Source organism: Monopterus albus, unplaced genomic scaffold, assembly GCF_001952655.1.
Source record: "Monopterus albus unplaced genomic scaffold, M_albus_1.0 scaffold277.1, whole genome shotgun sequence".
Lineage (NCBI taxonomy): Eukaryota > Metazoa > Chordata > Actinopteri > Synbranchiformes > Synbranchidae > Monopterus > Monopterus albus.
Window position 1 is genome coordinate 184437 of NW_018128157.1, and position 26180 is coordinate 210616.

General features: G+C 46.0%; 1 protein-coding gene and 1 long non-coding RNA gene across 2 annotated transcripts in view; both read right to left on the reverse strand.

Annotated features, from left to right (window-relative positions):
* Positions 1–26180, reverse strand: part of psda (pleckstrin and Sec7 domain containing a) — a 45361-nt gene that overhangs the window by 6067 nt on the left and 13114 nt on the right. The window contains exons 8-16 of the mRNA XM_020622261.1: positions 16926–17123; positions 16770–16850; positions 15512–15624; positions 13107–13165; positions 12415–12504; positions 3803–3846; positions 2889–3079; positions 1482–1552; positions 451–608 (exon numbers count right to left, since the gene is read on the reverse strand). Coding sequence (XP_020477917.1) covers positions 451–608; positions 1482–1552; positions 2889–3079; positions 3803–3846; positions 12415–12504; positions 13107–13165; positions 15512–15624; positions 16770–16850; positions 16926–17123 — 1005 coding nt within the window. The remainder of the gene's footprint in view (positions 1–450; positions 609–1481; positions 1553–2888; positions 3080–3802; positions 3847–12414; positions 12505–13106; positions 13166–15511; positions 15625–16769; positions 16851–16925; positions 17124–26180) is intronic.
* Positions 4936–5516, reverse strand: LOC109972986 (uncharacterized). Its single transcript, XR_002276766.1, has 3 exons — positions 5280–5516; positions 5089–5183; positions 4936–5008 (listed from the first exon to the last, which is right to left on the reverse strand). It is a non-coding gene; the product is annotated as an uncharacterized LOC109972986 (long non-coding RNA).

A 26180-nucleotide genomic window follows, 5' to 3' on the forward strand; every position in this document is an offset into this window, starting at 1 on the left:
TGATGCTCAGCCTGAGGGGTGACAGGTGTGTGCGTGCATGCAGACAGGTGTGTGCCATGTGGAGGAGGTGGCTGGAGCTTCAGTCTCCAGCTCCTGCAGGCAACTGGCTCTGCTCATGGGGCAGCCATCTATATGAGGAGCCAGGATGGTGGCGGTTAATCCTCTGCCTGCATCCAACCTGCCACACCTGCTCATGTTAGGCTAACTGATTCCATTGCTCCTGCTCAGAGTCAGGCCTGTCTGCTCTGTGATCCAGTGTTTCCTCCTGTGCTGGGCAGGTTTACCCTCCATGGACACAAACACACTGATCAGTGGGAAGCATGAGACATGCTGATGCAGGTTGTGTCGACAAACAGAGCCTCAGCAATCCCTGATGTGCAGCAGATTGACTGCGCCCTGCCCTGCTGTGGATGTACAGACTAAAACAGGTATGAGGGGCGGGGGTCTTACGGCGCCTGGAAGAGGAAGACTCTCCAGTCGGCCGTCCTCAGGTAGAAGACGTTGGGCCTCTTGCTGTAATCGGCCGCTCTCATGGCCAGTGAGTGATGGACGGACACAGCGTTCTTTACGTCCTCCTCCGTCAGCTCACGCTCCGACCGGTACTCGTCCTGCCAGATCACGACAGGTTTATGATCAGTGATTTCTGACCATCCACGTGTTCCGGTCGATCACATCTCTACTGAAACATGTGGATGTATATGTAAAGCGTGTTGCACCATTACAGCATCCAGACAGAGACTCTTTTCTCATGACTACAATGTGCAAAGGTTTTAGTTTACAATCTAAATCTTTCGTTGTTATAACATCACTTCAGCTGTTCTATCTCAAAACGCTGTTAGACAAAACCGAACTGTGTGAATCCATCACTGATTCTTTGGTTTTTGAAACAACAAGAAGAGTTTCCTGTTTTAAAAAGATGTCGTTATAATGATGAAGTTTACTGGTTTAATCTTTTTATTTTACAAAATAAAGTGATATATTGTTATAACAAGAAAAGGCTCTTGTTAAAATGGAACTACTAAAATGAATAAATATGTTAATACAACATAAAAACATGTTTTCAGATGGAAAGGACGTCATTAAAACCTGAGCGGTCAGTTTGTCATGGCGACAACGCTGTGAAACACTTTTCATAATAAATCGATAACTCGATCAATATGCAGCCATTCTGTGCCTGGAATTTGTCTCAAAGCATCAACGTGTTCCTAAAAAAATACAGTATCTGTGAGTATTCAAAGTAGAAATGAACATGAGGCCTTTAAAAAGTTCTTCTGCCGGTGCCATCAGGAAGACGTGCACATCAGTGAATCTGCAGGATGTAAAATCACACACACGGCTGCAGAACTGAGTCAGATTTTACAGGAGAACGACAAAAAAACATTCGGATGCAACCAGATCAGTTGTGCCTGATGTAGGTCACACAGTCAAAAACAGAGAAGGAAACGGCAGGGCTGCTGGGAAACAGAGTTCAGAGGGTTTACCTTCTGCAGGTAGAGCACCAGACCCTTCAGCATGGCGTAGAAAGACTTCCACCCCCTCTTACCCCGCGGTGCTGTGAGACACAAGGCATCATGGGATATTATCCATCTCTACTAAACATATTGAACAGTTACACTCTGTTAGAGAAGGTGGAGTTTGTGGTCCAGGAGACGCCGAGCTTTGCACTAATCTGTTCAGATTAATATGTCATGTCTTTTTGGAGAGTTGCTTAAAAGGGACTTAAATGACAGCGTGACAGCGTCTCTTTGTTTTCTCAGTTGATCCAAACCACAGTCTAGTAGCAGAGAACTGGGGAAGGGCTCATCACAGCAGCCTGCTACCAGAAGTAATACTGCAACAACAGCACCTGTCTCATATATAATGGAAAACCCACACACGGGCCCTCCCCAATTTGGAGAAATTTCAATTTAGCCTCAGGCGGTAAACTCTTTATCCGGGGCGACTGGGCGGAGAAAGGAATTAGGGTCCTGGGTGACCTCAACGGGATGGACACCTGAAAACTGTCTGCAAGGTTTGGCACTGATAAACACACACTGTTCATGTATTTCAGACTCAGATCTGCCTTAAGTACCCTAAAGTCCAGTGGGGGCACTAAACCTCTCAACCACCTGCTGGTCATATGGACTTGGCCAGCACAAAAACACACTGCATCTTTGATGTACAACAATCCCGTATCGTACTCCAAGGGGTCAATCACAGGGATCCACGAGTGGGAAAGGGCTGTGGCCAGCCTTGACAGGAAGATAAACTGGGACAAGGCTTGGTCAAATCGCAGACCAGCCTCATGTGACTCTATCACCCATTTATTCTTTTTAAGTTCTGCCACAGGGGGTATGTGGCACCCCAGCAGATACCAGATGGCTTCGAGCCCCAGCCCAGACTGTAGACTTTGTTCTCCGAGCACACTGGGCACCTTGGTACACGTGGTACTGTAGGAGACCATCCAAAGGTACAATGCTTTTGACAGGGAACAATACAAACTACCTCTACGTTGACAAAGGTGAACTTCCTGATGGACCCAGCTCTTCTGAACTTTAACTTCCCAAAGTGACTGTTCAAGTACAGCTAGCCGGACTAGCTCAGTCCTGGATTCTTTTGGCACAGGCACGGTATAAGGTTCTATATCAGGAGGTTTCGGCTGCTGGCCTGAAACCGCTGAGGTGGACATTCTAAGCTCAGTAAGAGACTTTTCACTGCAGTCTCATGGACCCTCTTGACCGAGCTCTTTCTCATTTACCATTTACATCCACACAGAAGGTGGGGCGGGAGGTGGGTACAGTTCACTTCACGTTTTATCAGTTCTTGTGTTGTTCTATTATGTTAAAAAAAAAAAAAAATCTATAAATATTGAATTACAAAAGAAGAAGAAGAATCTCTGAGACACGTACTTCTCTTTCCATCGGGGTCGGCATGGACTTTGCGGACCAGGAAGCCACTCTTGTAGAGCTCGCAGTCGGTCTGCTGGGCGACGCCCACCAGCGGGTTTCCTCCGCTGCCAAACCGTTTCGTGGTGTGGGTGGCTGAGTGTGTTCGGACGTCAGCCACCTCCAACTCGGACTTCGTCAGCTCCTCCTCGTCGCTTCAGAGGAAGACAAGAGGAATCAGTGAAACTGTGCACATGGCTTTCCCTCCACTTATAGAAGAACTAGCTCATTGGCTACAGCTGTTTTGTCCTTTTAAACCCGAGTTGGTGTTATTGTCTTATTATTACTGGTCTCTACTTGTGTATCACTCAGCATGTAGGAGCATCTCAAGTGTGTGTTCCTGTGTTTCTTCTTCAATCACTCACTACCAGCTGGAGATGGGGGACAAAGTGTCTAAATGCTACACATCTTGTTGGTTTTCATCAAAATGAGAGAAAATGGATCCAGAATCCCAATCTAGATTCAGGCTGGGCCTGGGCTCTGAGCTGAGTTTGGTTTGATCCAGCAGTCCGAGAGAAAATAAGATGAAGAGGAGAAAGAGTTTGAAATGACAAGACTAAAGTGCGGAAATGAGATGGCTGTGGAACAGAAGAAGAGCTGAGGAGTTAAAAAAAACCAAGAGGCTGAACATGAGGGAGGACAGATGCTAAACGCCTGCACAAGTGTATGTCCACAGTCAAGCATGGGCGTTGGGATGCTGACCTGTAATTACAGTCACAGAAGAAGAAGCAGGGAATGTTACCATGGAAACAGAGGCAGCAAGGACACACACTAACACACAGTACAAACACACACACTGCAAACGGCATCAAACACACACTTCAGATGTTCGTCCATGCCGAGTGTTAAACCACTAGAAACCGGAGGAGAGGACTCACATGGTCCACTGAAGCTTCTCGTTCTTGATGGAGCTGTAGAGAGTCTGCAGACACACAAAGAGAAATGTGTGTTAGGTAGACAATGCTGTGTGTGTCTGTTTATCTGAGGGTCACGTCACAGCAGAATCACTGGGACATAAACGGTGAATGAACACAGTAGTGCTGCTGAAGAAATCACGGCCAGAAACAATGAAGAAGAATCTGATCGGATGACAGAAAATTACCCAGTTGAGATGATACACAACGGATGACACACAAAATAAGTCACCGAGCTCCACTCCCTTTTCACAATAAGAGGTTGGCTTTATCAACAGGGACAAAAACAAAAGAGTAGACCAGAAGTGATTGAAATTATCAACAAATGAAAACCTTTGTGGTGAAACCAAAAATATTAAACTGAAAAATCACTTTTACGTTTACACCATAAAATCTGGAACCAAAGCCAACAATAAAATAAGGCTCTGTATAAAAATGTAAATATGGAGTAGTTAATGAAGAGAGCTGCTCTCAGCGTCTCTTTTTAACAGAAATCCACTTAGCAGTTTTTTTCGGTCGCTGGTTAATAAACATCCTGCAGATGTGTCAAAATAAAAGTCTCACCCCAGAGAAATGGGAAACATTATACTGTCGAGGCTTTAAATGTGAAACATCTGTGCAGAGGGTGGTACGTTTTACCGACTGCAGCTTGATAAAGAAATAAGCGGTGTTTCCTTTTTTGGAAATCACCACCACCCCCTACGAAAACCCTGCGAGGTACACGACCAGGTTTGGTGCTCGACTAAACTATAGATTTTAAACAATAATCATTTTTGAAGAAGGTTTTTTTTCCTGTGCTTTCCAGGATGAAATGACATGAATGGATTAGTGAACAGCCTCACTGGACACAGGCCAGGGGCCTCGGGGGGCCTCGGGGGGCCTCAGGCCAGAGAACTGTGAAGGGACTTTTAAGCTCTGTTGGAAATTCAGAAGCCCCAAAACAAGAAAATACAGATTCAAAACAAGTACAAAGAAACAGACGAGACAGAAAAGACTTCAGAGACAGCAACTACAAAAATATACAATAACGACAAAATGAGCCGAAGTGAAGACAACGTGGCCGAAATCAGACACAAAACATTATACAGTGAGGAAAGCCATCTTCTTCTGAGCCCGGCCCACAAACACAGTCTTACCATTGAGTTCAGTGCCATTCATGTCCTCTACAGCCTTTGGATGAAGCCAGAAATATCAGAGGAAATTTCTAACGCGTAAAGATATATTTAACATATTTCCACATCTTCAAGTACCTTGTTAGCGTCCTCATGCTTTTCATAACTAACAAATCCAAAGCCCCTGGATTTGCCAGTGGGGTCTGTCATTACTTTTACACTGAGTGTTTTACCTGCAAAGATTAAAGGTCAGGTAAGTGGATGCGAGACAGCAGAGCTAGACCACATCAGGACTTCAAGTAATATACATGAATCTGGTCCTGTTTTACCATATTTGTCAAAAAGCTCCTTCAGTCGATCGTCATCCATATCATCCCCAAAGTTCTTGATGTAGACATTGGTAAACTCCTTGGCTTTTGCACCTAGCTCAGCCTCCCGCTCCTTGCGAGATTTGAAACGACCCACAAACCTGAAAATAGCCGAAGAGCAGCAAAACACAAGCTTAAAAAAACAAACCAGGATCCACCTGTTTTAAGGTCCTTTTCCCAGTCTAAAACACTGGTCATCCAGGTCTCCAGGTAAAGAAAGAGCTGACTGGGTGAAAGGGTTGTGGTCAGATAAGACAATCGAGCTCTTTGGCATCACCTCAACTCGCCATGTTTGGAGGAGGAGGAATGCTGCCTACGACTCCAAAAACACCGTCCCCACCGTCAAATATGGAGGTGGAAACATTATGCTTTGGGGTTGTTTTTCTGCCAAGGGGACAGGACAATTGCACCGCATCAAAGGGAGGATGGATGGGTCAGTCTCCAGACCTTAATCCCATAGAAAATCTGTGGAGGGAGCTGAAGGTTTGAGTTGCCAAACATCAGCCACAAAACATTAATGACTTGGGGAGGATCTGCAAAGAGGAGTGGGTCAAAATCCCCCAAGATATGTGCAAAACCATTTCTTTGTTAGTGGGCAAACTTACAAAATCAGCTGGGGTTCAAATAATATTTTCCCTGACTGTATATTTGGATATGCAGTATGTGCTGGTCTAGTTTCGTCTTGTGGTCCAAAAGTAAACCCTAAATAAAAATGGATGCCTGTGAAGTGTGGCTGACTTAAACCTGAAACCCAGCGTGTGTGTTCCCGGGCTCTACCTTCTTCTTGCGGCTCTGCGGGTGCTGCTGCCCATCCTGGGTTTTTCCCAGCAGGTCTGGAAAGGCCAGCGGTTTGAGGGAGCGGGAGCGGGGGGTTCTGGGATACCTGAATGGGTCGGAGTCCCTTGAATCCCGCCCGCTCCGGACTGAGCAGAGCGACCGAGATCGCATTCGGCCTGTCGAGTGGATGCTGTTGACGCCGATCATCGTGACAAGTTCAGAGTCCAAAGGAGGATTTAGTTTGTGTTTAAGAGCCTTCAAGGTAAAAACAGGTGATTCAGGGATGGAGAAAACCCTCAACAGCTGGTGGTCCACACGACACAACAACCAACTCTTTGTGGTCCACCGTGGTCCACATCCAGCACCTTTGCCTTATTTCAGCACAATAATAAGTCTTTCAGGAGAGTGTGGCAGAAACTCCAACCCGATGCTTAGTTCGTCCGTTTAGTCCAGAGTTCTACAAAGTATCAGCTTCACGTGAACAGACAAAACTCCCCTTGACAACATGGGTTTTCAGCACATTGACACCATGAACCCCAGCAGGAAACGTGAGGCTGATGATGAAGCAGAACCTGGACTGGAGCGGCGGCGTCCTCAGTGGCGCTCAGGCCGCACCACTACGGCGCCGGCTCTATCCACTGTACATCAGGGCTCAGCAGCTCATCATCCTGCAGGCCGCTCAGGTATGTGGAGGCGGAACGGCACAGATAGAGAGACGCTGCTTGGACGCTGTGGACAGACTCTGCTGCACGATTCACCTACAATTCAACGTGTTTAGACTAAACTGCTGCAGGACGTTTGGTTTCAGCCCCTTTAAAAACATTCAGCATGTTGATAAAATATAAAGATCCTTACAGCCGTACGTCTAGTTCTGGGGTTTGGGAGCAAAATACAGTTACAGTTAGGTGTAAATAACAATCGTTTTCATTATTTATCTGGTATTAGTCGGTTAATCACGCTACAAAATAAAACCATTTTATCTTACGATGAACAACTTTTATAAAATTGGATTTACAAAGAAATGAAACAGGGAAAAGAAGCAAATTAAGTCAGAGTTCAAATTTGTCACAAAAATAAGTTTTAGAATAAACAGAATTTTACTGGGCAATAAAAACTATCTGACTTTATATTAGTGTGAATTGGTTTTTGTTGAAAAAGCTCCTATTTAGGCACCTTCATGCACATTAACACCGCCTGTGGTTTAAATTAAGATTTATTACGTACTGTCCCTCAAAAGACAATCTCTACATTGAGAGCAATTTATTTATGCATTTATACATAAAATATTGTTCAAATTAGGGTTTAAAAATAAGTGTTCACTGTTTTTCTTACAGGTATCAATAATCACTCTACAAAAGAAGAAGAAATGGTAACAAGATTTAAAATGAAGAGAAGAAGGAACAGAGAAATGACCTACAGAAATTATTATTAATTATAAAACCTAATGTCTCAGGCCAAGTTCCAATCTGCCACAAAAACAGAAACGTGGAGATGTCAGATTTTATATTACAGCAAATTAACGAACATGGGCTGAGTGTTGGCGCAAACGCGTGTCACGGTCGAACCCATCCACAGTTAGTCCGCTCAACCCCCAGACCACAAGTTGGATCTTCTTCTGCTGCTGATTTTCCAGAATGTCAGTCAGTTTGCTGTTGAAGCTCCTGATGCAGCAGCAGAGGTGGTGCCGCTGGAGGAGAATCCCCGGTCTGCAAATAAAGCTATGTGATGGAGGAGATGCTTCAGCGGCGCTAGCAGCTCGCTCTCACATCCCAAAACATCCAGCAGACGCAAAACGAGGAGAAAAGCAGGGAGGCAGGGGCGAGCAAGCACGCCCACACATACAGAGAGAGAGAGAGAGCACCCCAAAATTGACGTCAGCTTCCTCCAGCCCCTACTGCTCAGGGAGGGATGATGGAGGGATGGAGGTGGAGGTGAAAGAGTGGAGAGTTTGTCCTGATGAACAGAAAAGAAAGAATCCCTCCTTCCTCCTCATCACATCTTCGTCCTCCACTTTCTTCTGCTGCTCTGTGGCTTGCTGTCGTCTTCCTCCTGCAGGAGAACTCCTCTGTCAGCTGAGCTCCTCCTCCTCTTCGTTTATTCCTCTCCTCCCGCTTCTCTCTGCCACACTCCGAACTGTTGCTCACACTCCCCTCCTCTCTCGCTCTCAGTCACTATCTCAATGCGCATTTTCTCTCAGCTGCAGCAGCCAATCAGAGGGCAGGGATGGGAGTTTCAGCCCACCCCCTGCTCTCTGTGGAGCTGTCCATCATGGAGGATTCACAGAGCTGAATCTAAGCTGGGCAAGAAAATTCACATTTTTACCTGTTTATCACGTTCACAAGCAAAAACGACACAGACGACCTCAAGTTAAATGTAAAACATGTCAGCATTTTATATTTATCTACTGTAACTCATTCTGAACTGGACGTGTGTCCTGGATGTGATATATGCACTATACTGCACAGCTGTTCACATCTGCTTTTTATTTATTATTTCTATGTTTATCATGAGGAGACAAAGGGATTGTTAAGTTAAGTTCTTGAGTTGTGTGTCTGGAACTGTGTAGTGTGGGTGTATCCTACTCTGTGCAACTCGTTTTATATTCAATGTTTTCACAATTTTACGTATTTTAATATTTAATGTGTGAAGGTTGTTTGTTTTTGAATTTCTTATATGTTTAAAATGGTTATATTTAATGTATTTTAGTACTGCAGATTTTATATTTTAATTGATTGTCAACATTTAGGCTGTTATTTATATGATTTAATGCATTTTAAAATGTGATATATTTTAATATTCTTTATGTCAAACAATTAATATTTTGTTAGAATTTAATCTACGGGATTTGAAATATTTTAATTCATATATACATTACTGAACATTTTACACGTTGACCTGTTTCTACGTTCTATATATTCAGTTGTTGCACATTTGAATTAAAGGTTTAATATTTGTTTAAACTTCAGGTACTTTAATATTTAAATTCGTATCAGCTCATTTACATTTTTAAATCTCATATATACTTTGCATTTTTGCTTTTACAAACATTTAATACTGTTCTTCCTTTTTTTGCATCTGTATTTCATTGCGGTGCCGATGCAGCTGTTCTTCAGAAACGGTTTCTGTTTCCTGATTGGCTGCCTGTTTCCCAGCTGTGTAATTTTCTGCTGCAGTGACCCGGTTTCTCTTCAGCGATCAATAATGTTTCATGTCCACACAGAGAATAAAATAAAACAAGCCGGGGGGGAAAATGTTAAATTTAGAAACTGAAGCCAAACCAACTCAGAAGAGTCTGAACGGAGCTGCCACCAACACGTCCACACAGACTGCAGGCTGGCAAATGATTCATCAGGTGAGTTACAGGCTCTCAGAGGACGCGGCAGCTCACACTCAGTCCATTTTGTTAACGTGCTTTTGCAGACGACTCAAGCTGCAGATTCAACAAACGTCACTGAACAAAATCAGCTGCACTGCTGCACAAAGCTAAGGCCCTACTGCATGAGGACACGGTTTGTTCTGCTCAGTCAGGCTGCGTCCACATCCCAGCCTGAACGCTCAGCTCTGACCTTGTTCTGTCGCTACTTTCCGTTCATGTGTCTCAGGGCCATGTACCCGGCTCCGGTGTGAACACCGCTGAGCCCCTAAAGTGCCACATATGCACAGATGTAACTGAAATGTGAGCCACATTCCAAGTCTCTTATAACGGAGCATATAGCTGAGCAGCGAGGAGCTGCAGGAGGAGCAATGAGCGAGGACACATGAGAGAAACCTTCATGGACTTATTTTATGGACTGACATGCCCCTTTATCAGAAATCAGCTGCTGATTGGATGCTTCAGATGAAGAGGAAGGGACGCCTCTTTTGATTAATAACATTTTCCTCAACTCTTCGTGGTTTCCTTGCATCTTACGTGGGCCAGACTAAGACACAAGTGAAGGAAACGAAGGTGCTTATAGGAGACTTCAGAAACACCGTGTGTGTTCTGAGGGACCAAACCCATGTAACTCTGTATGGCCGTAATTTCATTGGCTAAAATATCTGTCAGTCACCCTGACCAAAGCATGTGATTGGCTGGCTGTGCACACAGACGTGTAGGTTTCCAATAATCGTTGCGGTGATAGGCTCACTCACTAACTGAACTATGCACAACGCAGATATTCGAACGTGGGTTTTGTTTTTTTAACGAAAACGCAGTGAACATGGAGAACATATAAACTGAACAGAACTGTTACGTGAACAATGATGGTTTTATGTTTTTCAGAAGAATAATATATTGAATATTATGGTTCGAATGGGGCAAAGCTGAGGGCCGTACGCCCACAAGTCAGAGAAAAGGTGAGGATAAGGATAATCACCTCTATTGGCCAAGTATGTTACACACAAGGAATTTGTTTCCGGTACAGAACCGAGGCAGCCATCTGCGGCACCACCTCAACCGATGGCTCTAACCATCGGGGTAACAGGGGGTTCAGTGTCTTGCCCAAGGACACTTCGACACGCGGACTGTAAGCACTGAGATTCGAACCTCCACCCCTCCGGTTGGGAGGCGACTGCTCTACCCACTGCACCACAGTCGCCAGGGAACGCCATTTCACTCTGTACGCACCTGTATCAGAAATAATGACCTGATTTTCTGTGATATTAAAATTATTCTTGTTATATTGCAACAAAGTCTCCGGTGACAATAAAAACTCAAGAAGATTTAGTTTTTGGAATGAAAGCCTGATGAAGGTATGAAGAGCGCTCTCACTGGGTATACCTTGTGCATTCAGTTATAAATATTCTGCACTGACTATGTTTCTTCCTCCCAGTCAGAGCTGGTGCTGCCGCCCACACACTCACGGCTGCATCACCACCCGGCAGCATCGAACCACAGACAAACACACACATTAACACAGACATGGTGGCGATGATGGCGGTGAAGAGGTGAGGCAGACTGATGTCGATCTCTTGGAGGCTGAGGCGGAAACAGCAGTGGGAGAAGTGAGACACACGCTTGTGTAGCCCGAGGGTGACGAGAAGAGAACTGATGCACCTCCGCTCCTCTGACAAACCACGGATCCCTGAGTCCTCCTGTGGTTGTGTGGACACCACAGCTGTGACACGTTGGTCCCGCAGCACAGAAATACTACTTCTGTTTTAGTGGGATGTGCTGCTGGGAATCGAATGCGACTGCCTGGTCTTTCTGCTCTGTATTCTTTATATTACTGCTAATTTCTCACATCACTGTGATGCTCGTAACACATCAAGCTAGCTGGCTAGCTGTCGCTCAGCTTGCATTACCCAGGCCAGCTCAGCTACTAGTTTCTCACGTCAATCCTACCTTCCACGTTCCTAATATGATGTGAGAGATTAGTAGTGCCAAGTTCACAGTGAGCGTAATCACATGGCACCCATGCACCAATCATCATCATCATCACACACTTCCCAGCGTTCAGCCAATCATAATGTGTGACGTCGGCTACAAGAGCAGGGCCTTGAGCCGACCTGGTACCAACACCAGGCCCATTCCCTGAGGTGCTCAGGGGTACAATGGGTTGACCCCTGATTGCAGGGTTGGCGGTTCAATTTCCGTCCTCTGCAGGCAACACGTCGAATTGTCCTTGGGCAAGACACTGAACCCCAAAGTTGCTCCTGGTGGCCAGGTAGAGCCCTGCACGGCAGCTTGGCCGCCAAGTGCGGTGTGCGAGTGTGTGAATGGGCGAATCTGTAAAGCGCTTTGATCCCGATATGGCAGAAAACCACTAAGTACCTTCCCATCCATTTAGCATGCTGGCTGTTCCTGGGTCTGGACTAATAAACAAAGGAGATGGGGCGTTTGCAGCCAGAGCTCCTGAGGAGATCAGGCCGAGTCTGTCACACCTCTGAAACACTCCTGTCAACTCTCTCGCATTTCTGTTTTTATTCTCCTGTAAATGCTGTTGTTACTGTTTGACATGTGCTCACCGTTTTACTCTTTTCTTTTTATAACTGGTGAAGCATTTAAAGCACTTTGTAAAGCCCAGTTTTAGAAAGGTGTTCCACAGATAAAGTGCAGCATTACTATTATTATTATTGTTATTACGCAGTCTCCGCCACCAGGGAGTGGCCTGTGTCAGTGGACGAGAGCAGCATATCATGAGGAAATCGGCACTGACACAGAAGTGGGGCTCCCTCTTGTCCACTCGCCACCTAAAGTCTGTGTGAGGGCTCAGATGTGGATTTAGGATTCAGATTAGGGTCAGGGGCTAGGGGATGCATTAGGTCAATGAGAAAGACCAGCATGTGTGATAGCGATAGTGTATGTGCTTTGTGTAACTGTGTTGTGTAACTGTTGTACCTTGAGCAGATCTTTGGGGAAGTCTTTTCCATCGTTGAGACCTTCCAGGTTGGAGATGAACTGACTGCATGACATCCTCTTCCCCACGTTCTACACAAACACACGTTCTTCTCAGTGTAAAAATGTCTCGCCTGGTTTCCGCCAGGTACATGATTTCACAGAGGTTATACTATAAAAATATTACAAAGTGAATTCTGTCTTCAAGCCTGACTGAAACAGAAACAGACTGAAGCTAAGATACAACTTCTGATGATTATTTTGTTGTTTTACTTCTCTCTTCTTGATCCTGAAGGAAACTGTGGTGCCACACATACTCAGGTTCGTAGTGTGTAGCTACACAAATCAGCTAAGAAAGATATGTAGCAACAGAATAAAGAGTAACGATAACACAAAGCACAGATGTGGCTTGTAGCTATACTCAATGTAAAACATGAATAATAGTATAGCATAAGAATATAACATAATAAATATATTAATATCAACACTAATTATGATAGCAGTATTTAATAAACTAGTAACAAAAACAAAATACTACTAAAACCGTATAATGCAAGTTATAATATACTGTAGTATATACTAGCACATCTAATACTCCAAATGTTGTGTGTATAATGTACAACACAGCACTGGCGTACACAGTATGCTACGGTATAAATGTCGGGGACAGAGCACAGGTCTAGACTCAGACTCACGTTCCCATGAAGGTCGGTGTTCAGCAGCATGACGGCACAGATCAGAGTGTGGATGCTGTCTGACAGAGAGACAGGTGAGAGAGGGACAGGTGAGAGAGGGACAGGTGAGAGAGAGAGAGACAGGTGAGAGAGAAAGAAAAGTGAAGGAGAAACAGGTGAGAGAGAGACAGGTGAGAGAGAAAGACAGGTGAAGGAGAAACAGGTGAGAGACAGACAGGTGAGAGAGACAGATGAGGGAGACAGGTGGGGGAGAGAGAGACAGGTGAGAGAGAGAGAGACAGGTGAGAGAGGGACAGGGGAGAGAGAGAGAGACAGGTGAGAGAGAAAGACAGGTGAAGGAAAAACAGGTGAGAGATGGTTAGGTGAGGGACAGACAGGTGAGAGAGACAGATGAGGGAGACAGGTGGGGGAGAGACAGGTGGGAGACAGAGACAGATGAGAGAGACAGGTGAGAGACAGACAAATGAGGGAGACAAGTGAGGGAGAGACAGGTGAGAGACAGACAGGTGAGAGGGGCAGGTGAGGGAGAGAGACAGGTGAGGGAGAGGGACAGGTGAGGGAGAGGGACAGGTGAGGGAGAGGGACAGGTGAGAGATGGTTAGGTGAGAGAGAGAGACAGGTGAGGGAGAGGGACAGGTGAGAGATGATTAGGTGAGGGAGAGACACAGGTGAGGGAGAGAGACAGGTGAGGGAGAGAGACAGGTGAGAGATGATTAGGTGAGAGAGAGAGAGAGACAGGTGTGAGAGAGACAGGTGTGAGAGAGAATGGTGAGGGAGAGACAGGTGAGAGAGAGAGATGAGGAAGACAGGTGAGAGAGACAAGTAGGGGAGAGACAGGTGGGAGAGAGACAGGTGGGAGAGAAAGAAAGGTGAAGGAGAGACAGGTGAGAGACAGGTGAGGGACAGACAGGTGGGAGACAGAGACAGGTGGGAGACAGAGACAGATGAGGGAGACAGGTGAGGGAGAGAGACAGGGGAGGGAGAGAGACAGGTGTGAGAGAGAGACAGGTGAGGGAGAGAGACAGGTGAGAGATGATTAGGTGGGAGAGAGAGAGAGACAGGTGTGAGAGAGAGACAGGTGAGGGAGAGAGACAGGTGAGAGATGATTAGGTGGGAGAGAGAGAGAGACAGGTGTGAGAGAGAGACAGGTGAGGGAGAGAGACAGGTGAGAGATGATTAGGTGGGAGAGAGAGAGAGACAGGTGTGAGAGAGAGACAGGTGAGGGAGAGAGACAGGTGAGAGATGATTAGGTGGGAGAGAGAGAGAGACAGGTGTGAGAGAGAGACAGGTGAGGGAGAGAGACAGGTGAGAGATGATTAGGTGGGAGAGAGAGAGAGACAGGTGTGAGAGAGAGACAGGTGAGGGAGAGAGACAGGTGAGAGATGATTAGGTGGGAGAGAGAGAGAGACAGGTGTGAGAGAGAGACAGGTGAGGGAGAGAGACAGGTGAGAGATGATTAGGTGGGAGAGAGAGAGAGACAGGTGTGAGAGAGAGACAGGTGAGGGAGAGAGACAGGTGAGAGATGATTAGGTGGGAGAGAGAGAGAGACAGGTGTGAGAGAGAGACAGGTGAGGGAGAGAGACAGGTGAGAGATGATTAGGTGGGAGAGAGAGAGAGACAGGTGTGAGAGAGAGACAGGTGAGGGAGAGAGACAGGTGAGAGATGATTAGGTGGGAGAGAGAGAGAGACAGGTGTGAGAGAGAGACAGGTGAGGGAGAGAGACAGGTGAGAGATGATTAGGTGGGAGAGAGAGAGAGACAGGTGTGAGAGAGAGACAGGTGAGGGAGAGAGACAGGTGAGAGATGATTAGGTGGGAGAGAGAGAGAGACAGGTGTGAGAGAGAGACAGGTGAGGGAGAGAGACAGGTGAGAGATGATTAGGTGGGAGAGAGAGAGAGACAGGTGTGAGAGAGAGACAGGTGAGGGAGAGAGACAGGTGAGAGATGATTAGGTGGGAGAGAGAGAGAGACAGGTGTGAGAGAGAGACAGGTGAGGGAGAGAGACAGGTGAGAGATGATTAGGTGGGAGAGAGAGAGAGACAGGTGTGAGAGAGAGACAGGTGAGGGAGAGAGACAGGTGAGAGATGATTAGGTGGGAGAGAGAGAGAGACAGGTGTGAGAGAGAGACAGGTGAGGGAGAGAGACAGGTGAGAGATGATTAGGTGGGAGAGAGAGAGAGACAGGTGTGAGAGAGAGACAGGTGAGGGAGAGAGACAGGTGAGAGATGATTAGGTGGGAGAGAGAGAGAGACAGGTGTGAGAGAGAGACAGGTGAGGGAGAGGGACAGGTGAGGGAGAAACAAGAGCACCACACAGAGTTAAAATCACGATGCTGCAGACAGACAGGTAAAGAGATACTTTAAATGGCCAGACAGTCAGATGGTGAAGCAGGTAGACAGGTGCTCTACCTTCCGTGGTGGGACTCTCAGCGTTGCACTGCCGGTATCTCCTGGAGAAGTGAGTGAGGACTCTCTCCCTCTCCTGAGTTTCTCCCACCAGAGCAAAGTGTCTCAGAAACATCCTGAGCAAACAGCAGTTCATCTGTTAACTTATCAGTGGTTTTGTTACAGGGTCTGTAAACTCTCCAATCATGTGCAGACAGGTCTTTATTTCTGTTTTCTACCTGACCATGTTTTCTGTTCAGCTGTTTCTTTATCTGGTAAGCTACTGTGCAGCGACACTTCCTTTCCTGGAAAGCTTGCAAGGACCATTAACTCAGATTTTCCACACTGTCTGCTAACCCCAGTGACAGTGAGACAGGACACAGTGTCTCTCAGCTACACCCCCCCCCTAAATTCTGTGGTGATCTGACAACCTGATATTGTGTATATTTGAAAGTTTTGGCATCAGGTCAGGAAAATCATGATAAATTACCATCTGCAGACTGTAACTGTTAGAACAGAACACACAGTAGTCATGTCAAACAGCCATGGAGGAGCTCTGGGCAGCTAAAAGTCTGAACCAGCAGCTCCCAGAGTGAAGAGGTGGCGTCTTTAGCACAGAGAGAGTGGGACAAAGAAAGAGCAACAACCAGGGTTAACATGGGTTTGGCTGTTTGACATGGAGAGGGTTAAAAGCAGCCAGAGGACTCAGACTGGATCCAGATGTGGTCTTCTTCCTTCTGGATGTGTTAGCATCTAAAGCTAACCTCTTTGTTTTGGTAGGGGTAGATGACAGTGCGGTAGTCGTCTCCCAACTGGAAGGCTGAAGGTTCGAATCCCGGTGCCTGCAGTCCACATGTTGAAGTGTCCTTGGGCAAGGCACTGACCCCTCCCCCCCCACGCCTGTCCCCCCCCCCCCCCCCCCATGGTGTTTTGTTTTGCATCCCATGAGCCCCTCGATGCTGAACAGACTTTAGGTACAGTAGCTTTAATGTGAAACATCTGTGCAGGAAGTGACAAAAAAAAACAGCAAAGCAGAAGCGACTGGAATTATTTACCTACTAATCAACTAGTAGTTTTAGTGCTGCTGAGCCATTAATACAACATTTTAACATACACCTACAAGCTGTGAGGATGAATTTGAAACAGTTAAGATTTGAAACATTTCCGATACCACGTCAGGAACTCCTCTCTGTGGACGTGGTGCAGGTTTAGCTCTTTGTTGCAGTCCACTGAGTTTAATTGACTTTATTTTGTATGTTAAGTAGAAAAGAAGAGAACTGACCTGAGCGCCTGGTCAATGGTCAGGCCCATGAAGTTGAAGTTACTGAGGTATTCCTCAGCGACCATCTGACTGAACTCATTACTGCAGAAACAGACATGCAGTGGTAAATGGACAAGAAGCTTAAACAGGACACAGGCTGCAAAGACAAACACTGACTTCTTGCTGAGGTGTCGGGCGACATCAGATTTCCTGAAGCCGTCCAGGTTGTACAGGCGCTTGGCGAGGCGTTTGGCGGCCTGCAGGTCGGCCTTTGTGCCGTTGGGCAGTGCATCGTCACTGCTACCCAGCGCCAGACGCCCAACCACATCAGCCTGCGGGTACAGCAGCTCAGGGAGGCAGTTGACCGGACGCTCCCTGCACAAACATAAACGTAGGCCTTTCAGATCCGTTTGTGGTTCTGCTTGATGTTTGGTTCCCGTTGTCAGAACTCCTCGTCAAACTGAAGCTGACATGAACACAGGTTTTACTCAGGGAGGACGTCTGTTTCATTATTGTGGTTTATCAGTACAAGCTACCAGGGTTCTCCACAGGTCCATACCGATATGAAGGAGGAGGGGGCATTAGGAACAAGACTAATAAAAATAAAGAGCAGAGTAGCCTACTGGTTCTTGGAATTTACAAACTGTATATTATTAACAGTTATATGGTTTATTCTGTATAATAAATGAATAACTATTCTAACAGGAAATAATACCAATAAATATATATGTATCTCTTACCAGTAGCTCTGTAACAAACGTGCTCAAACCATGAGCACAGACCACAGGCGCCTGAACACAATGTGTAAAAAGCCCCCACTGTTTCTGCACAGGAGGAGACCCCAGATTCAGAGGGACACAGTCCACCACAGATTATGTCTCTTTATCTTTGTGGTCATCTTGAGAACCTTTGTGACCATCTGTTGTGGGTCTCTATGGCTTCTCTTAGTTCTTTTAGCTAGCAGTGTTTTTATACTTTTGTGTATTCGGTGAGACAACACCTTCCTTTTTGCTCACACTTGCACTGTAGCACCACAGTCTGACCTACGGCCACCGGAGCGGTCGGGATTAGGGGCCTTGGTCAACAGCGCCACTTCTGATGAGCGAAGGGCACGTGCTGCTTTTTCAGCCGCCCTGTCCAGGTTTAGCCCAGGACTGAGCCGGTGACTCTGTAGTCAAAAGCTCATTCCTGTTGCCTTCAGGGCTCAACTGCCGTTTTGTGCCTCTTTGTGTTTGATTCTAATCCTTTCCGACAAAAACACTTTAATAGTCTCTTCTCACAGAGGTTTTGTCCTGCATTAACAGGTGGATACAAAGGCATGTATCGTCCTCCCAACAACAGCCGCACCTCTAAAAGATGAGGGAATCTGAATTCAGACACTCGTCACTGTGTATTTCTTTCTCACTGAATGTGTGCACTAACAGGAATCAAAACCCACTTTGACTCTGAGACCAGGAACGCACCAGAAACCAGCTCCAACACAAACACAGAGACAGATAAATGAGCGAGTGTGTGTCCACATGTGAGGCAGGTGGCCTGGGCTGACAATGAGTACACCCGTAAAGGCCTGTTGATCCAAACACTGTTTAACCTGAGGAACAAACTGACATCAGCGTAACTTCAGGTCTTGTATCACAAACAAACTTTTCCTCTGTCTCAGCAGTCACTCAGTTTACTGCCGTTTCCATGGTTACAGTGCAAACAGGACGTGCTAGCAGCCAGTGCAGCATGACTGATCATAGTGCAGAGTCAGCAAACTGACATGAGGCTCCAGGCCTACATCTGGTTGTTGACAGGTGCAGTCAACTCCTCATTAGAACAAATAAAACCAGTTGTTTTGTTAGCATTCACACTGACACCACATGGGCTTCGCACAGAGGTCCTTAGATATACTGAACAAAACAACCAGCTCAGTGCAAATGATCCCAATCCAACCACATAACACTGGAATTCATTTACTAAACCTGACATAACTGACACTTTTTATTCATTTGTTTCTGTGTGAACCTGTTGCAGCAGATGTGGTTACTGTCCACTGTACAACCTCACACGCTGCAGCCCATTACGTCGACCCTCAGGGATCAATACTCCTTCCTTTAGCCTCACTTCACCTGAGTGGAGGAGAATGACTTTTAATTGAACGTACCTATCTGTTGTTGAAATGTGTCCGTTCTCCATCAGCCAGCTCTCCGTCCAACTTTCTGAAACTAAAAACAAACCGGAGCGGGAAGAGGAAATGAAGTCAGAGTTGTGAATGAGAGTCAGAAAGTGGGAAGTGGTTGAACCACAGTGTGGATCACATCCACTTCCCTTCAGTGGACCAGTCACATCTCTCTGGGAAGGTTTATTCTAAGTGGGGTGTTTTCTTCATCATGATTACAGAATAAAGTTGGCGCTGAGGAACGACTAGGTGCTGCTGTCCACTGCTGGTGCTGCACAGCACAGCCCCTCCACCAGTCACTCAGCTAAGGTCAGAACAAAAATCAAAGCACAAGAAGTGTGGCAAGGGCAAACTGCATCATACCTGAAGAAACAGCTCCTTTGGACATTTTATACAACAGTGGGATACTCTTCCCATTATTATCACGGCACCGGATGCAGACACTCACCGTCCACTTTACTAGGTGCACCTGTACAGCTGTATGCACTTCAGTGCAACACCTCCGCCTTCACATCTGTGTTTATGAAGCTCAATGTTTCAGTTTTTGGTGAAACTGTTATAAATGTATAAATTCAATTATATGTTTATTATTGAGCTCATGGTTAAAGGTGGCGCCGTACTGGACTGAATTATTTTCAGAGGTGTTCCTAATATTCTGACCCTCTCATGTATGTAGTTGGGGCAGAGCTACTGGGTCCAGGTGCTGGGCTTGGCCACTGGGAGCAACTTGGGGTTCAGCGTCTTGCCCACGAACACTTTGTCACGTGGACCAGGAAAACTGGGAATCGAACCGCCAACCCTTAAAGATTGACCCACTCTGACCTTGAACCACGGCGGCCCGTGGCTCCATGTGACATGTAGTTGTGTTATCACTCATATTGTAAGACATGTCTGAAGCGGGACGTTCTTCCCCGTGTACTGCCAGTAATGTTACTGTTCATGTATTTTGTTTTTCTTTTTTACCGGAGGCCTTTTATCCCCTGGTGGACTCTGGTCCCTCTGTACGTCAAAAGAATTATGACGACATCTTGTGCAGCTGAGCACACCTCTCTGCACCTCTGAGCTGCCCAGCAGAGTAAAAGCTTGTCCACTGCTGTTACGTGCACTACATCCCACGATGAGCATCTCCTTTGTTTCCCACTGCAGACATCAGAAACATGAACAACCACAGCGCTCACGGGCGACGGCACCGATTCTGTTCCTGGTTCAAGGAAAATCCGATGAAAGCCCTTCAAAGGCAGGGAAGCCACAGAGGACTGTTGCACTGGGGTGTCCAGACGACGGCAGGCGGAGTGAATGTGAGGGCGGATGTTTCCGTCGGTGAGTCTTTCCTCCACCAACACAACCCATTCATCCAGGACAGAAATAACCGCTTCACCAGCAGCTGGGGAACTTCACTCAGCAGGACGCCAGGAAATTCTTGTTTGTTGGAGTTTTCTTACCCAGTAGCCCCTGGGGCTGTGTCGACAGACTGAACAGGCAAATTCAGTCAGGGAGTTTGCCAGCTGCTGCTTCTGTTAATACATTTACAACACACAGCGCTGGCTGAACTCGGTTTGATCCACTGGTCAATGAGAAAACAAGAAAGAGAAGGAACAGAGTCTTAAAAAGAAATGAACGACAGGAAAGGAGGAACAAATGCAGAGAAAGACATAAGAAAGACTACGAGGCACAGATTGTCATTTTCCAGGGTGTGTCTGTCAGTTTTCATCCATCCAAACTGAGACCACAAGGTTCAAACAGCAACCTTCCCCCAAACTCAACAAGAGGAGATCCTCCACCTGCAGTGGCTTTAACTCAGCACAAACATCTGGACTCGCTAAAAACACAACACTAGAAGGTTCATGATGAATTCTGTTTGAAGTGATGCAGAGCGGCGCCTTGGAGCCGAGGTACTGCTGAGTCACATCTACAGGTTCAGGCAGTTCAACACTAAACCAGATCCAAAAACACATCCTCCATCAGGAGGGTCCAGAGGTCACATCTGGTCTAACAGTGCCTCATCTGATTCCTCCATGAACACATTACAGCTTTGTCCCAGTTCTCCTCCTTAAAGCCGCTGCAATCAATGTGGAATCGATACCACGATATAAATCGCAGTGAACTAGTGTCTGTTGCTCAGGTGTGTGTGGTAGTGATGAACCTGCAGAGACCGATCAGCTGAACGTGCAGCTTCACAGTGAGTCTCAGCTCATTTAGGGTCTGAACAGCTCCATCGTTCTGCTCCACCCTCTCGGCTCTCATAACGAGGTTCTGGGCCTTTTCAGAGGAGATGCTCTAAACAGCCGCTGTCCACGACCCAGTCAGCAGCACGCGGCAGACATAGCATAACAGTGGAGCGTTTAGCAGCTCCAGAGCCAGAGGAGGTGGTGGAGACCAAACACAGAGCGAACAGAGAGGGAGCACTGGGCTGAGGCTCATCGGGGGGGGGGACACACTGCACAGGAAGGACACAGACTATAGGAACAAGGCCATCACCACTTCCCTCTACTGTGCAAAAGTGAAGCCAAAATATTGCGAACACAGCAGCTGCCATCTTGGATTTAGCAACCGGATTCAGACGGCCGATCTCAGCTGGCAAATGATTCAAAATGTACATCTTTTTACATCATCAAAGAACTTATTAAAAACAAAGTGACCTCTAGGAAAAATGCATTTGATTTGTACTTTGAGATTTTAGTTCGGCTCATGTTCCACCCACCAACATGCAGATTTACGACCTGTGCTACAACCAGCCGCACAAAACTACTGCGAAAACACAACTGGTGGAGGAACTAACCCATTTAAAAACTGTTAAGTCATGGCTAGCTATGAGTAGATCAGCTGCCTAACAATTGTCTCCTGACAAACAAGTTTGATTTAAATCACTTTCTGAAGTGCAAAAGAAAAACATTCAAATGAAACTTAAGCCTTAAACCATAAACCTCTGGCTGAGAAACTGAATTCAGAGCTTTCTCAAATGTAGCTCTGAAGAAACTACTCACCTGTACACGGCTGGGTAGGGCGGGGCGTACAGGTACCTGTCCTCCAGAGCCCCGCCCCCACAGCACAGCATGTAGATCGCCATGACAACCTAGCCCTGCCCACTCTCAAACCAAGCCTGTGATGCCAGTGGCCAACAGCAGCCACCAGTCAAACGATATCCACAATGACATGTCTGATCAGAGAGGAGGCGCTACCAATGGCAGCAGGACAACATCATCAAAACGTTGGTCTGATGACATCACACCAGGACTCTAATAAGTTCTACTGACCCCACCTTTCCCTTGGCTGTGTTTCATTCAGAGTCTCAGAGTTTCCTCTGGTGGAAATCCTCCGGCAGCAGTAGCTGCAGCGCCTCCTCCTCCCTAGTCCCTCTGTTTGTCCTCCGCCACCTGATTGACTTCTCCTCCTCACTGCTCTGTCAGCTCCCTCCTCCTCCTCCTCCTCCTCTTCTTTCTTTTTTCCTCACTTTAAAAATCTCAGCCGGCTTCTCTCCTCACAGCTTCACAGCTCAACTTTCTTCCTTTCTCCTTTCAGTCGGAGCTTCTTGCCCATCAGCTGAGTTATTTTCCTCCACAGAAAGGGAGGAGGATTGAGTTTCCTCCCCAGTTTGACCCTGGACGTTGCTCCTCCTCCTCTTGGTCCGCTCCTTCCCCTCTTCCTCTCTTTGTCTCCTCTTGTCTTCCTGGAAGTTTGTGTCTGCACTTCAGTAAACCTCAGCACTATTTACTTGAATTTGTAGTGAGCATAACACAAAAATAGCTGCAGTTTCTACGAGTTCAACTTCTGGGATTTCGTTAAATAATATGTGATCAAAACAAGGTGTGTGCAAATAATACACAATGAGCTAAAGTGTTATATTTTAGTTTGAGGACTGACAATATACACTTTCTTATAACTTGTAAAAATATACTTACAACTTTCCAACAAAACCTTTACTGGACCCAGTTCACCCACAGCATTAACTTATTTTTACTGACCATTTTATCTGTTTTTAAATCTTTGTTCTTTTACTTATTTATTACTGTAAAGTGCTTGTTTCATTCATTTTTAATATTTTATATTTTAAAATTCATAATCTAACCTGAATGTCTGTTTAATTTTAATAAAAATGGATAAAAACTATTTAAAACTAAAGCAAAATTCTATTTAGTAAAAACATAAGAGTCCATTTCACTCCTTTAAATCACATCTTCAGTGACTTCACACAGGAGCTGATGTACAGAGAAAGTCTATGTCTGATGAACAATAAGTGTCCGTTTTCTTCTGCTTCATTACATGAGGGTTTAAGGACTACGTCGTAGAGCGGCGGCCTGCCTGGGCAGGGCCACCATCAGTGTGTGAAGGCTGCCTCGGTTCTGACCCGGAGACAAACCCCTCATGTGTGTAACATACCGGGCCAATAAAAGTGATCGTCATTCTCATAGAGTCTACATGAGAACTACATGGAAAACATTAAAGCACAAAATACTGTGGAGTGAGATCAGCAGCCTCCTTTGCTTTGCCTTTGTTTCCTACATATGCAGTGGTTTGTATGTCAGTTCAGTAAGTCTACGTGGGCTCTTGACACAGCTAAAGGAATAGTGATAATGACGTTATTCAGACACTATAGGAGCATCTGTACACTTCAGTTCCTAAACTGAGTGAAAGCAGGTCAGAGGTCACAAGAGACGCCAGATGGAAAAGCTCCACATGAACGACAAAGAGGAGGGGGAGGAGAACTTACTGAAAAGATTTCTGCGAGTTTTCCTCTAGTTTTCTGACAGGGTGGGAGGTCTTTCTTTCCATCCTGTCTCTGAAACTCTGGCTCGATGAATCCATCTGGAATTTCCCTGATTAAAAAAAAAAACTCTGTCTAGGGTTGTGTGGAAACATTAAAGTCTTAGTTCAGTACAGTGGTTGTGAGGACATTTCTACACTGCGTGGACAACTGCAATGGTTCAAAAGTAACTGGACACCTGTGAGGAAAAGTGAAAAGAAAAAGAAGAGGGAGAAGTCAAAGTAGTAATAGTAACAGTAGTGGACAAAACAAAAAAGGAGGATCCTGCAGTTTCCATGTGCTTCTGCTTTTCATTTCATGACTTTGTTTTCGCTGCAGATTGATTTGTTTTTCACTGGAAACAATGTGAAATGAATGTGAATCGAGTGCGTCCACACCCAGTCAAGGGAGCAAACCACAGCCAAAACAGAGAAGGGTGAACTCCTCCAGGCTGAGGCACAGCGGCTCGCAGCAGCAGTTTCAGTGTTTTCATTTCATCCGTGAGATGTTTGATTGCCTTCATGTGCTCAGGGAGTTTGTCTTAAACACTGGGAGCCAATCACAAACAACTGATTTCTTAGTCCTGGAAAAACAAGAGTCAGCACCTGAAAACTGGAAGTGATTTTAACTCCCTGTATGAGAGCAAGTCGGCCCTGTGCTAAAGCTAACGCTGGTCTAGTCTCGCACATACAAGATGAAGACAGGTTAGATCTTGTATTTATGAACTCATTCTCTCATAACTAGGACATGTCACTCATGAATTTCATTAAGAGCAGCTCTGGAGATAACTCAGAGCTGCCACAATAAGCTCAACAAACAGAGTGTCCTGCAACTACTTACATGATCAGTTCAACCTTAAAGTCATTTTGCAAGCACCAGTGACAGGACAGCGGGGACGGGAATGAACAGAACCACTGGAACTGTGGGTGGGATCAAACAGGATGGTTTTCCCATCTTACTGTTCTTCCTGAGATTCTCTTTGGATTTTATTCCAGATGTATTATTCTGACGGTTAGTTCTGGTGCTGACCTGCTTCATGACTAAATGCTTGATGTGAACAGCTGATTACTGATTGCTGATAGTTAAGCTCTGACTGACTGACGATCATTTGATTGACTCATCCATAAGTGATTTATCAATAAATAACTATGGCTCACTCACTTGGGCCTTCAGCTGAGGGACTGCTCATATTTTTGATATCAGTACAATTGTTTCTCCTGGTTCGCTGGATTAAAATAATCTACAATAAAAATAAACGTACGTTTCTATGAGATCCTTCCTGTGAAGAAAACAACATCCAACTGGCTCTGAAAGTCTGAAGCGACAGGGATGGCAAAGCTCTCTCTGGCTCTAAACAAAGGCTTTCTGAGATGACCTGACATAAAGACGTGGAGTGAATAATAAGATGCTGACTCACTGTTAAACACAGACTTTACAGAGTCTATAATAGCAGAGCAGCGGAGTTCAGCTCAGCCAAACCCTCCATCACGCACACGCCGGGCCCAGAGTCTGACACGAACCCACTGTCACAACTCAAAAGCAAAGCTGCTTTGGTGTCGTGGAGTTTTAGCAGAGATGGGACACTGTGCTTTGTTTAATGGTCACCATGTCGAGTGGGAGCAGAGCGAGAGGATGTGGAACCAAAACTGAAGCAAATATCACACCACAGAAAAACACGTCAAGAACTAAAGTGTCTTTGTTCTGTAACTGTGGCTCCTCTGGGGTTGAGGGACGGTTTGAAACCACTGCAGTGTGAAAATGTGAAATGTAAATTACATTTACAATAACGTGACAGACAGACGCATACAGTCCACTGAGAAACGGACAAGAAGCAGCAACAACCGACAGAGACAAACTAGGAGGACATGCGGGCAGCAGGTCGACCTTCATAACAGTTCAGCTAACCTAACTGTATCAAGTGCTGCGGATGTGGACGTAATGATAAAGTTACCGTCGGCCAAAAAGGAATGAGCAAGTCCACCTACTATATCTTCATTAAAGAAACATCATTACGCTGTACCACCATCTAACTCCTCCTCTCATGATAAGTGCATGCTGGCTTCAGAACGATTAGCTGCTAGTGTTAATGCACGGTGAGCAGAGAGAGAGCAGGTCACAGTTTATACTGAGAACTGGATTACACTGAGGAGAAATGGTCTGTTGTCACCGCAGAAAGTCATCTGGTCACTGTGTGTCAGCATGTCAACATCTGTGACCATGGTGATGAAAGACGGCTGTAACCGCAGCAAATGTACACAAAGATGGATGGGGCTGATACAACGGTAAACGTACATGACAGTGATCGGACGGCTGTAACCGCGGTAACTGTACATGACAGTGATCGGACGGCTGTAACTGCGGTAACTGTACATGACAGTGATCGGACGGCTGTAACCGCGATAACTGTACATGACAGTGATCGGACGGCTGTAACCGCGATAACTACATGACAGTGATCGGAGGGCTGTAACCGCGGTAACTGTACATGACAGTGATCGGACGGCTGTAACCGCGGTAACTGTACATGACC